At 45.7% G+C, this 13,388-nt stretch overlaps 1 protein-coding gene across 2 annotated transcripts in view; it reads right to left on the bottom strand.

The window, feature by feature from the left end:
* The window catches only part of KSR1 (kinase suppressor of ras 1), a 115,714-nt gene that overhangs the window by 39,532 nt on the left and 62,794 nt on the right, over positions 1-13,388 (bottom strand). For both annotated transcript variants that reach the window (XM_048823671.2, XM_075120850.1), the window contains one exon: positions 1,733-1,880. In XM_048823671.2, the coding sequence (XP_048679628.1) occupies positions 1,733-1,841 (109 nt within the window). In that variant the 5' untranslated portion in view covers positions 1,842-1,880. The remainder of the gene's footprint in view (positions 1-1,732; positions 1,881-13,388) is intronic.

The following is a 13,388-nucleotide window of genomic DNA, read 5'->3' as shown; positions in this document are numbered from 1 at the left end:
AGCTACATCTCATACCAAATGGTAACATAATAATTAGAACTTTGGGTCAGATGCCATTGCTTACAGGAAATAGCAACACGTGTCCTGAGCTAGAGGCAATGGCTGGTTTGCCACTGTATGGATGGAAAATACTTGACAACTAAAGATGGAAAGATTAGAAGGAGGAAAAAAAAAAAAGAAAAGAAAACGAAACGAAGTCAAGTTCTTTGCTAACTTTTCAGTTTGCAGGTCCTTAGATTTGCCAGAGGTACGAACTGTCAGATTACCAACAGGAAATGACACCTTCCAATGACAGAGCAGTAACTGCTACAAAGAAAGATCTGACGCAGATAAGGATGGTTTGCTGCAAGTAACACTCCCAGGTTTCCATAAACCTACGGCATCCTGCCCCTTTAAGAGCAGCACTTTTCTAGGAAGGTGCTTTGAAAAAACAAACAAACAAACAAACAGAGTTCACCAGCTGTAGCTCACAAAAACTTATGCTCAAATAAATTGGTTAGTCTCTAAGGTGCCACAAGTCCTCCTGTTCTTTTCACTAGCTCTGAGTGACTTGAAACCAGATCCAATCAGTTTGCGGAAAGATGCTTATTTCACATTCCCCCCTCCACCCCTCTTACAATCTGAAAGACATGCTAGGTTTTTTTCTGGCTATTGCACCATCAGCAATACAGATCTGTAATTGCAACTCTGCTAATGATTCTGTTGTTAATGAGTGAGATAGCTTAGGGTGACAAGACAGCAAGTATGAAAAATCGGGATACTTTTTTTTGAGGGGGTGTGGGGGGGTATAGTTGCATATATAAGTAGGGCCCTACCAAATTCACGTCCATGAAAAACGCATCATGGACCATGACATCTGGTCTCCCACCGTGAAATCTGGACTTTTGTGTGCTTTTACCCCTATACTAGACAGATTTCACCGGGGAGACCAGTGTTTCTCAAATTGGGGGTTCTGACCCAAAACAGAGCTGCAGGGGGTCACAAGGGTTATTGGGAGGGGAGGGGTCATGGTATAGCCACCCTTACTTCTGCACTGACTTCAGAGCTGGGCAGCCGGAGAGCAGCGGCTGTTGACTGGGCACCCAGTCCACCAGCAGCAGCACAGAACTAAGGGTAGCAGTATCGCAACCCTCCCCTACAATAACCTTGCACACACACACACCCACACCCCCTTCCTGTTGGGTCAGGACCCTACAATTACAACACTGTGAAATTTCAGATTCAAATAGCTGAAATCATGACATTTATGATTTTTTAAATCCTATGACCGGGAAAGTGACCAACAAGGCACTGTGAATTTGGTAGGGCCATATCTATAAGCAAAGCCCATAATATCAGGGCATCTGGTCACCCTACTCCAGCTTCAAATGCCAAAGCAGTGCGTTGTCACTACAGTTTTAAACAGAAGTCAATTTTTTAGCACAGTCAGCAAACTGGACTCTGAGCAGGTCTACTGAGTTAGAAGGGGCCATTTATAGAGTCCTTTCCAGAACCGAATGCACCTCGAGAGCCATTTCCTGTCCTCCGATGTGTACGCAGCTCTTGATAATTTCAATCACATGAACCCCATGTGCATCCAAGGGCAAACTTGGCCCTTAAATGTTGCTGGAGAATCTCTTGGGCTTATTCTGCCAGAAGATTTTTAGACTAAGCAAAAGTGAAGCAAGATGGAGTTGGGGGGATGACTGTCTAATTAGCCACTAATCCCATCAAACAGCAAGGAAAACGATACCTGATTCGGTCACCTTCCTTAAACAGGTGAGAGCCCCATTGAGTCTGGAACACTCCTCATCACTGGCCCCACATTTCTTCATGGTTTCTTTCACCTTGGACTCATTCATATCCAGTAAGACATCTAGGGTTAGCTCCTCTGGGATTCTCTGCAGAGAAAAGAGGAAGAGAAAAAATGACCATTCTTTATTTGTTTCGGAGCATTTCCGGTAGAGCTGCCACCTTGTTGTCTAGGATCTGACTCATGATTCACTCATTTCAGCTGTGACTCTCTCTCAAGGATCCCTGGGTCAGTCATGACTGCACAGCATACTTCAGTCAACCATGCCTAACAGCTGCTCCCCCAAGCTTGTCTGAAAGCCTCTCTCGCTAAGCTGTGAGTAGGCAGATGTATGGTGCATCATCAGCCTGTTACACTCACTCTCCCGTTAGTAACGAAGGCTTGTTGTGCCAGAATTAGAGCTATTCGGAAAGCAGGTTTCCCCCGCTGTGGAAAAATTTAACGAACAAACAAATCATTGTCAAAAATTTTCAGAGGAAGTTTCATTTTTCAGTCAAAAAAACCCAAAAGCGTGGAAAGTGAAAAAGGAGGGGGAAAAAAGTTTGCAGCTGGAAGTTTTCTGATGAAAAAAAATTCGGCAAAAAATAGAGGAAAGCAGACATCATGCACACACACACACACACACGACAAAACTCCAGTTTTTCCTTTTCAAAATAGGCTCCAGTGGATAATTTTCAACTAGTCCTAGCCACAATCTTTCCGAGGAACATATTTGTGCCGCACTTTACACACAGAACAACCCACTGAAGCCAAAAAATATGGGAAAAGGCTCAAAAGAGGTAGACACAAAAGATATAGCAGGCTAGGAAGCTTGAAGTGATTTGGTATTTCCTGAACATAAGTCAAGTTCTGTTTTTACAACACCCCTCGGTTTCCAGCACAGACTTACAAACAGGGCCGTCCTTGGGCATATGCAGCATACTCGGCCGTGTAGGGCACCCTAAAATTTGGGGCACTCCTGAGTCTTAGTGTCCACCCTCCTGCCTCTTCAGATCCCTGTTCTAACCCTTCCTGCAGGCTCCCACAGCTAGCTGCTGCAGCCTGGCGAGTCTTCCTCCAGAGGGGATCTAGTAACTTAAAAGTGAAAAAGCCTTCCAGCCTGCCAGACCTATTAGCACAACACTGAAGCTGTTAAAGAGCCATTCAAGTGGTAATGAAGCCATTTAATGGGCATTTGCCAACCCCAGATATATACTGTCAGTTTCTGAATTCACTGACAAAAACAGTTGTGCATTACTGTAATATTTACTCAGAACATGTTAATCTACAACAGGACCTTACTTTAAAATTTGCTTTAAAAATATTTCATTAGTGTGCTGCTGAAGATGATAAAGTCACATCTCTAAAAAAATCCTTGCATAGATTTTTAAGATTTAAAAGCCCCCACTTCTTCAGATGCATGGAGTGAAAATTACAGACACAGGCACAGATATACTGACACGTGAAGAGAAGGGAGTTACCTTACAAGTGGAGAACCAAACTACAAGCTACGAGCCCGCACTGCCATCGAGCATAGGGGCACCAGTTTAATAATACCGCGTAGGGTCCCATAAATCCTATGGACGGCCCTGCTTACAAACAATAGAAGGATAATAAGGAGTACAGGTTATGGGATAACGGGCTGAGATATACAAGAATTCCCCTGAAACTTTTGCTCACAACAATCACGGTTACCAACCCTCGTGATTTTACCACAAGTCTTGCGACATGTCGTTCTTTTTCTTAAAGGCCTCGCAGTTCCTGGAGCCACAGGATTACAGGACAATTACAACTTTGATTTAAAGAAAAAAGAAAAGAAAAAGTTTCACACCCTCATTTGTGAGGAAAATAGCTTGAAAACATGAGTCCTAAAGGCTCAAAAACTAAGCCAAAAACGGTGTAAGAACCAGAAATGTATAAAGTTTTTTAAAGCTTATTTTTTTTAAATGCAGTCTCATCATATGCCTGATGGATGATTTCTCAATGCCTGGGGTTGGCAGGACTGCAAACTGAGACCCAAACAAACATCCGAGGTTTGTGTTAAATTCTCTTCACGCCCTACCCCCAAGACACAGAGCCATTCTGTACTTCCAGTTTAAAATCATATTTACATTAGATTAAAGGGAAACTAATGAATCAAGAAAGGACAAAAGTAAGGTCTCTAAGAAAAACACAGTGACATTCTTCTGTAACATGCTGGGTCTGAGCAGAATGCAAAACTGCAGCTGCCTCAAGCCAATGTCTGGCAATTTAAAGGCACAGTACAGAATAAAAAGAGCTGGTTTTCTCGAATGATTTTTGGTCAGATCGAAAGTAGGAGGCACCACGACCGTAAGCAAAAAAACAAACAATGAGAATGTATGCGCTTGGGGGATTTGTAGCCAGACACTACAGATGCCACCAGTGCACACAAATATATCGTAAAATTATTATTATCTACCCTTAAAAATGCCACAAGCTGCACCACTTCAGTGTAGACAGTTCCTACGCTGAGAAGAGGGGTTCTCCCATTGGCATAGGTAACTCACCTCTCTGAGAGGCATTCTTCCATCGACCTAGCACGCTCTACACTGGGACTTAGGTGAGCATAGCTAACTCTCCCCAGGATGGGATTTTTCATCTAAATGAAACCATGACATGCCGTGGGGCAGTCTTCCATCCGACAATGGGTTCAAAGCTTAGGGAATCACAAGAACTGCGGGAGAAGAGAAGAAGAGGAGAGGAAAACGTGGCGGAGAATTCCAAGATGTCAAAATTTCAAAGGAAATGCAAACACATCGACTTTGCTAATATTTTATTCTCAGGAACTCGTATGTCACAAGTGTTACAATATACAGATCTGCTGCTTTTTAGGAAAGATCACACACCAACAGATCATCTGAAAACAGGAACAACATGGGGCCAAAGTCTGCTTGTCTTTGGCACAATTCCCATGGAAGCCTACGGCGTTCTGCAGGCATACGGCCAGCAGAATTGGCCGGCAGAATCTAAGCCCACACCTACCATAGTAGATTCATTACTTCCCCGGCCACATCCAAACTCCCAGTCCAATACACCCCCCTAGATGTTCAGAGATGCATCTCTGCCCAGAATGTGTACAAGGGTCAGCTCTACAATATAGGTAGTTATCTTCAGAAGATGAAAGAAACCCTGTAATGGGCAATCATGCCATAATCTGACACTTGGGGAAAGTTTCCTCCTAACCCTTACCAGTTAGTGGTTGACTTTCTATAGAGTCCAAGGCCAGAAAGGACCATTATGATTATCTGCTCTCACCTCCTATATAGCACAGGCCACAGAACTTCCCCCAAAATAATTCCTAGAGCAGATCTTTTGGAAAAAAAACCATCCCATCTTGATTTCAAAATGGCCAGTGATGGAGAATCCACCACAATCTTTAGTAAATTGTTCCAATGGTTAATTACTCTCACTGTAAAAAATGTACACCTTATTTCCAGTCTGAATTTGTCTAGCCTATTTTTTTAATTTTATTTTGCCCTGAAACACGAGGGCTTATGTCCCTTATAATTTTCTATCGCTTCTAATGCAAGTTTAGATATTCTCATTATGTGTGTAATTAAAGCGATAGAGACTGCATTCACGTCACTTTAAAAAAAAAAATAAAAAGAAAAGATGGAGACAATCAATTACTTTTCAGGCAGGAAAGCAACCTAAATTACTTAGCTACTCCTCTTGGCAATCCTGTCATTCCAGATCAGAAAGTAAGCCAAAGTCATTGTGCGCACACTGCCCCGTGCTGTTCCAAGCATGATGCAAAGGTAATCAGTAATCTATTACCGATTTTAATTTCTAATAGCTGAAATATGTAACAGATTACATTTGCCCTGAGAAAGCAAAGCATCTCAGTCTCCGCTGACTCCATTAACCTCGGGTTTAAAATTGCAACTACAAATGGAGGTGTGCTGTGGTGTGATGGTTGGAGCACTGGGCTGGGAGTCAGTTTCTCCTGGTTTCTCATCCAGGACTCCGCCATAGAGCGTGTGCCTTTGGACAAGTGCCTTAGTTAACCCATCTGTCAAGCAACAATAAGAAGGGACTTCCGATCTTTATCGCACACTCTGGAATGAACAGATAAAAAGAGCAGGGATACTTCATGATCAGGTCCGTGGACTGAATATGGTTCTCAGTTACACCTGTATAAAGGAGGAACAACTCTACTGAAGCGATTCTGTATTTGCACCAGTGCTAAATGAGAGCAGAGTCTGGCCCTGTGTGCATACAAGAGAAGTGGGACAGGAGAAGGGATGTGGGTATGCCTTCTTTTCTAGGCGACGGATGGTAGATTTTACACTATTATCCCTGGATGAGAGTACAGTGGCAAGAAAGGTAGGCTCTACTCCAGGACAATGAGGAAGTGAAGTCTCTGTCACAGAGACAGGTACACCGGGAGTTTGGTTTAATGATGGAACATATGGCTGCACAAATAGGAGCAGAAGATAGGAAGAGGCGCGCTGGCATAAACGAATGCTGAATACTACCTCAGGCTGCAAGCCACACACAGAGGGAAGAGTCACAGCGCATTCTGGAATTCTGTTCGGCACCAGACGCTCACACATCCTTGCCTGTGAGAACTGTGCCTCCAGCCACCAGCACTCCGGTAAGGGCTGTTAAAGCTGGCACAGCAGATTACACAGGTTCATCCATCTGTTATGTGTTGCATTGAAAAGCTGTACACACACCCCCATGCACATTTTTGCTCTTCCCACATTGTCTGGTGGCGGACCAGAAGTCCAGTACACTCTTGCTCGGTGTCTGGCTCACAGCCTTAGCCAAGAGCAGACGTCTTTTAGCCAAGGGTTAGTAACTAAAACAATTGGGACCCTGATCTTGCAAGGTGCAGTATGCTGCCCGAGGTGCTGAGCACCCTCAACTCCCACTCCAGGCTTGTGAGCCTGGGCCTTATAAGCTCTAAAGCCAGGGTCTCCAGAAGAGCTCAGGACCCACAGTTGAGGCTGAGTTTGCAAGACAGCTTGGCTACCACTTACTAAATAAGGACCAGAGGATCAGAAGCAAGCAGCAGACTGGGTGCCGAGCTCGTCTGAAGATCTGGCCATCCACGCCAGAGGGGAGCTGCTTGGAGCTAAGTGCTTTTGACAACCTGGCCCTGTGAATATACACGACGTTGGGATTGCAGCAAGACGGCACAAACCACTCGGAACACCTCGCCCCATGCACAGCTCTGAAGCACAATTGGGCAAGTGAGTTACTGGGCAGGGAGCGGCATTATGCTGGTCTCCGAGGAGGCACCAGACAAATCACCGCAGGAATCCGGGCACTTGTTGAGCCAACGGTCGGATTTGCTGCAGCCTTTCTGATGAATCCCTGTTTCATAAACAAACCTCAGCTACTCTCAGATGTTTACACATGCTGCCTTTCCACAATCCCTCAGTTTCCCCCGCTTTGGGTTTGAGCGGCATCCAAAGACGTTTTCCTCCTCCTGTGGGAGGAGGCTTTGAAGGTTCAGCAGAGAACTCAGTGTCCAGACTACATGGCTGCTGATTTTTAATCTCTGTTGTGAAAACACCAGTACTTTGCACTGGTTTGAGTCTGCTACAGAACCAGGAGCCACTTGAGAGTGTGTTGTTTGGGAGCTGCCAGAGAGGCCGGATATGGGGAGTTTATTTCCTACGCTTCAGCTGGCGAGTTAAGAGGCAGCAAAATGAACTAAAAAAAATTATAATCACAGATGTCAGACGTGGGAGACACCTGTTTAGTCAGCTAGACCCTGCCAGTCCAGGCTAGCTCCTGATGCAGTCGGAGCGCTGCCAATCACCGCCAAATGACAACATGCTCTCAGCAAAGGTTCCTCAGAGTTGGCAAACTTTTAAGGGAGGTTGGCAAGGATTTGAGGAGAAGGTACAAACGCTATCCACTTCTTCGCTAGCTCACAGGACACTCATGTGCGGCTCTTGCTCTCAGAAATGAGCAGACCCCATAACTTGGTGCTTGCTCTTCTCCCTCTTTTGAGCAGGATCACGGCTGGGTCAGACAACACTACGAACCCTCTATCCGCACCCCACAGGAGCGGGCTGAAATGGTACTGGGGTATTTATTAATGCTCCAGTCCCTGCTGGGGGTGGGGATGTGCATACTGCTTAGCAAAGATAGGCCTCGTCGACACAGGTTTTGTACTGGTATAAAGGCAGAAATAAAAATAAAACCATTAAAATGGCATCAACACCCTCAATCCACAAACAAACCTAGTTAAACTGGTAACTAAATTAATACTTACCTCTTATCTAGTGCTTTTCTTCAGTAGATCTCAAAGCACTTTACAAAGGAGTCCCCTTTTATATATAGGGAAACTGAGGCACAGAGCCAGGGCGGGGAAGAGATTACTTGCCCCAGGTCACCCAGCAGGCCAGTGGCAGAGCCAGATCTGCTGAGTCCCTGTCTTGTGCTCCACTGAGTAGGCCAAGCCCTACCTTGGATGCAGTCATACCCACATAAAGGCACCCTGTACGAGTATCACATTTCCCCTTCTCATACCCGATAAACTATACCAGTCTAAAGGACTTTCATACCGACATAACTGCATTCACACTAGGGGACTGCGTGGCTTCAACTGTATCAACCCAGTAAAAGCAGTACAACTTTCTATCAGAGAAAAGGGCTAAGCCGCAAACCCTACTATGAGCAGGTATCTGGAATAGCATCCTGACTGGGTTCCCGACAGACTACAAACAGAGCAGAGAGAGAGTCAGAGCGGGGACAGCTCATCTCCACAGGATAGCCAGCATGAGCTCCTAATACTGCATCTGAGGAAGGCTGGCACTTGCCAACGTTTGATGAGTGGGTATGGTACTGTGTAGCAGCATCTGTCGCCCCACAATGCCCGTAGCTCATTCCCAGTGGCGACTGCACCCAAATCCCGTTTCATCTGCACGGAGAACTGGGAACGCCTGTAGATTCAGGTGCTGATCTTGCTCCCCTTGAAAATGCTGGCCAAATGCCAGGTGGAATTTCATCTCAAGTCTCGTGAGATCTGCTGTGGTTCTTCGAGCCCCAGTTCCCAGCGCAATGCGCTTCCCTTTCTGGCCCTTGTGACTGCAGAGATAAAGCCTAAAAACGTGACCGCGGTGCACCCCTAAAGGACCAGAAACCGAAAGGCTGGTAATAAAACCTCCAAATGTTATTGATTTTAAAAATCGTGAGAGTGTCAAGCAAATCTCACGATCTTGGGGCGGGCTGTACTAACAGTCTCACTGGCTGCAGCAGCAGCTGGCGCAGTCATCAGCCCCGTGTTTTGTCCAGCAGATGGCAAGGTCCTGAAGACTTTAAAAGCCTCCTCTTCCGCCATGAGGCTATGGAGCTAGGAGCAAATAGCGAGAAAGTCTTCAGGGCGGACGCTGCCTTCAGGGTGCATTTGGCAGCTGGCACAGCAGGCTGGGCTTCTACCTGCAGATGTGTGCTGTGACACCATGGACCTGGGACCCAAAGCAGCTGCCTTGCCAAACCCATAAGTGACGTCCGATATCACCCTTCTCCTGCCCCAAGGAGTTTAATTTTAGAGAGGGATAGAATGGCAAGTTGTAGGGAAGTATAAGCCCAGAAAAGGAGATTATATTTAAACAATCCCAATGACCTTGAGTAGGGAAAGCTCAGACAGGCTTCCAGAACCTGCTGCCAGTCCCCAGGACACGCGACAAAAGAAACTAAGCCTCAGAAGGGGGAAAAAAATAAAATAAAATAAGAGGCTTTCTTTAAACAGCCACTCATGTGCTGCACATATGTGGTGGCTTAATATAAAACTGGTCAACCTGATCCCTGCAAGATTGGCCTGACGCGATTTCTCTCCGTTGGCCCCCTGGCCAATGCGATAATCATGCCGGTCACTAGTTCAAGTTGGCACTTTAAAAACAGGCTCAGTTGTTGTTGCAGCCGCTCCCGCTCAGCTGTTGAGTCTCGCAGAGCAGATTCTGCACGACACGCTTTGCAACCCGACATCTGGCTCACGAGTACACAACACTGGGACTGCCACGGTTCCGATCCCTGATGGAACAGCAATGGAGTTATTCCCGATTCATAGCAATTAAGGGGGAGGTAAAACAGCAATGGATTTAACTCTGCCTGCCTTGTTTCGGTCCGTTTTTGGACGGTGCCACTTTAAAAATGAAAAGAAACCCAGCTCAAACACACACAGACATCACAGTCCAATCCTGAGAGGAGCTGGGCTCTTTCAACTCAGAGGGTGTTCACTGGACTGAGCGTAAAGCCCCACCAGGCAAGGCATTTCCCTGAAATTCACCCATCTGCCTTGGAGGCACAGCTACAGACTCAGCAGAGACCTTCAAATCTAGGAGCAGGCTCTGGGTGACTGGTTTAAGGAAAGCAACAGCTGCCAGACACATTTGCTTTTCCATCACCTTAAGACAGGCAAGCCCTCGATAGAGCCACTCACCCAGCCCTCTGGCTGTTGCGAAAGAATGAGTATACCGTAGATTGTCTCTCTGTCAGGATAGGAGAGCCTTAAAGAAGGCCCCACACCAATTGCACGGACGTGCTAATTTTCTGCTCTCTACTTCAATAGAGTTCAAATGGCTTTCTTCTCATTTCTGTTGAAAAGGGTTGGCACAAGTGGCACGGGCTTGGTATTTATATAGGAAGAGTGGGGTATGGATGGACGAATGGGTGAACGATAGATGGGAAATGCTAACTAGCGAAGGGGGAGACACGACTGAAACCGCTGTTCTGAAGTAGCTAGGTCCCCTGGAGACACAGGTTCAAACCCAAGCAGTGTTTACACAATCCCTTCTTGCATGCAGCCTACTGCACATGGCTCTTTCTGAAGAGAACCTGGGTTCTGATAGTGCCTCAATGGGTGCAGCATAGGAACCTAGACAGACCCTGCCCCCACTGGGAAAAACTCTCATAGGATTCAGAGCAAACAACCCCAAATACTCTGTGTGGATAAAGGAATCCCTTTTCTTGCAAGGAAAATTTTCCACAGAGGACTTGGCCAAAATCTCATGTACCCCGCCCCCAAATACTGCCGTGCAGCAGGCAATGTGCTGGCTGGCATATGGGACCACAACAACATGACATGCTATAAACCCAAGAGTGTAGTTCTGTTTCAAATCAAAGCATGAGCGCTCCCATACCTTAGAGAGGAGGGAGAGTGTGCTAGCCTATGACTTGGAAGAGCCAAATTCAATGCCCTGCTTTACCACAGACTTAAGGCTGTGAGAACGGCCACACTGGGTAAGACCAATGGTCCATCTGGCCCAGGATTCTGTCTTCCAATAGTGGCCAGTGCCAGATGGTTCAGAGGGAATGAACAGAACAGGGGAGTTATCAAGTGATCCATCCCCCGTTGTCCAGTCCCAGTTTCTGGTAGTTGAAGGTTTAGGGACACGCAAAGTGTGGGGTTGCATCCTTGACCATCTTTGCTTATAGCCATTGATGAACCTATCCTCTGTGAGCCTGTCTGAACTGAACAGTCCTGGCCTTTTTAATCTCCCCTCAAATGGAAGCTGTTCCATACCCCTAATCATTTTCATTGCCCTTCTGTGTACCTTTTCCATTTCTCATGTATCTTTTTTGAGGTGGGGGAGACCAGAATTGCACGCAGTATTCAAGAGGTGGGCATACCATAGATTTAAATAGTGGCATTATGATACTTTCTGTTCCATTATCTATCCTTTTCCTAATGGTTCCTAACATAGTTTCCTTCTTTGGACTGCCACTGCACATTGAGCAGATGTTTTCAGAGCACTAGCCACGATGCCTTCAAGTTGTCTTTCTTGAGGGGCAAGAGTTAATTTAGACCCCGTTATTTTGTATATAAATGTGCTTTACTTTGCATTTATCATCAACATTGAATTTCATCTGTCATTTTGTCACCCAATTTAGTGAGATCCCTTTGGAGTTAATTATCTTGAGTAATTTTGTATCGTCACACTTCCCGTGTGACCTTGAGCAAGCCTTAGTTTCTCTGTGCCTCACTTCCCGATCTGTACAATAGGGACAATAGCGCGGCTCTACCTCACCAAGGTATTAGGAGGATAAATAAATTTATGGTTGTAGGGTGCACAGATACTACAGTAATTAAGGTCTATGCAAGATAGGCTGCTGGTAACCGTGAAGGCTTACTCATCGTTCTTGATTCGGCAGAAGAGATCTAAAAAACAAAAAAACCCAAACCAGGAAACAAACCCTTCTTAGAACCATGAGAAGGGCTTTTCTACAAAGCCCACCTTCATTCCAGACATACAGAGTGTGAACTCTACCGTGTACATGCTTGAAAATGAGCACTAATGAAAGAAAGGTTTAGAAAAGGCAGCTCTGTCTTATTGTGTGATTAAGTGTTTCGCAGCAAGCTATCCCCTCTGTTTGGCAGGGACACTGGTTGTCAGGACCAGGGCCCACCTACATGTTGGAAAAAATGTCATGGATCCATACAAATGTTAGCAATGTTGGGATAGTTTTTGCAAAAATTCCCTAATGCAGATAAACCTATAGTAAATATATTAATGTGTCTCACATACACACCCCTTTCTATGTACACACACAACGCGTCTCCAACCCCAACCTGAAAACAGTTTCTTCTACCAGCTCTGCAAAAGTGACCTGACCTGTTCCTCACCCCCATATGGGCGCAGTCTTTACAAAGCTGGACATCTGTCAAGGCCCCAAATGCCCCTTCTTAATCAATACATTCCTGGAAGATAGCTGGTTAGGTGAAGAAGCAGATGCTCGATAGGAGAAAGCCCATTACATAAGGTGCTTAAAGTCCTGCTGGTGACTAAGTAAAAGCATGTGAGCGAGGGTGCTTTGAAGATTGTCTCAGTGAAATTAGCTTTTATTCTGCCTTGGCTGCTCCAGTGCCCAAAGAGAAAGGCAATAGAGGGACCTTAGATTATTAGCTCTCTGGTCAGTTCACATAATAAACAAACAATATTCTAATAGTCATTTTAGAAGCCTCTCAAGCGATGTTTCATAGATCACTCTGTAAACTGGATCTGCCCAGGTTTTGGTCTAGTGCAAACTCCCCTCCAGCTACTAAATCTTTTATACAGACAGACATTTTGGTGCACAGAGGTGGAAAGCCCTTGCCCAAATTGCAAACTGAACTAGTAGAAGAGATGACCCTGTAGATAATAGCCCTATGGACTTTAGGATTTGGGATGCCTGCAGCACTGCACAGTTGTGGTTCTCAGATTAAGTAGCATTGCAGTAGGGTGAGGAATGATGGGGAGGGAGTGGACATGGCCTCCTGTTGTACATAGAAGGAGTCACAGACAAGGAACCTGTGGGAAGCTTGCTGTTACCACATTATATGTATATGGCATCCTGCTAAGAAATCTCCAGATTCCTTGTGCTGTCACAGTCAAGATTGGGCCAGTCTCTCTTTGATCATGGTGATGCCCTGCCGTCCCACAGGATGCAGATGGGATCAATCAGCAGCCCTCTGTTTGGAAAAGCATGGGATTACTGAGTGGAGAGACGGTCTCATACCACTTGGTCTCATACCACTATTCACAACCTTTTGGAGAAGAGAGCTAGCGATGTGCCAAGGGAGGTCTCACCTGCTGACTGACTACAGTCTCTTGAGAACATCAGCCAGGTACATTGCTTATGAAGGAGCCTCGTTTAG

Source organism: Caretta caretta, chromosome 17, assembly GCF_965140235.1.
Source record: "Caretta caretta isolate rCarCar2 chromosome 17, rCarCar1.hap1, whole genome shotgun sequence".
NCBI classification, from domain to species: Eukaryota; Metazoa; Chordata; order Testudines; family Cheloniidae; genus Caretta; species Caretta caretta.
The sequence above is the reverse complement of the archived record's forward strand: the minus strand, read 5'-3'. Positions and strand labels throughout refer to the sequence as shown.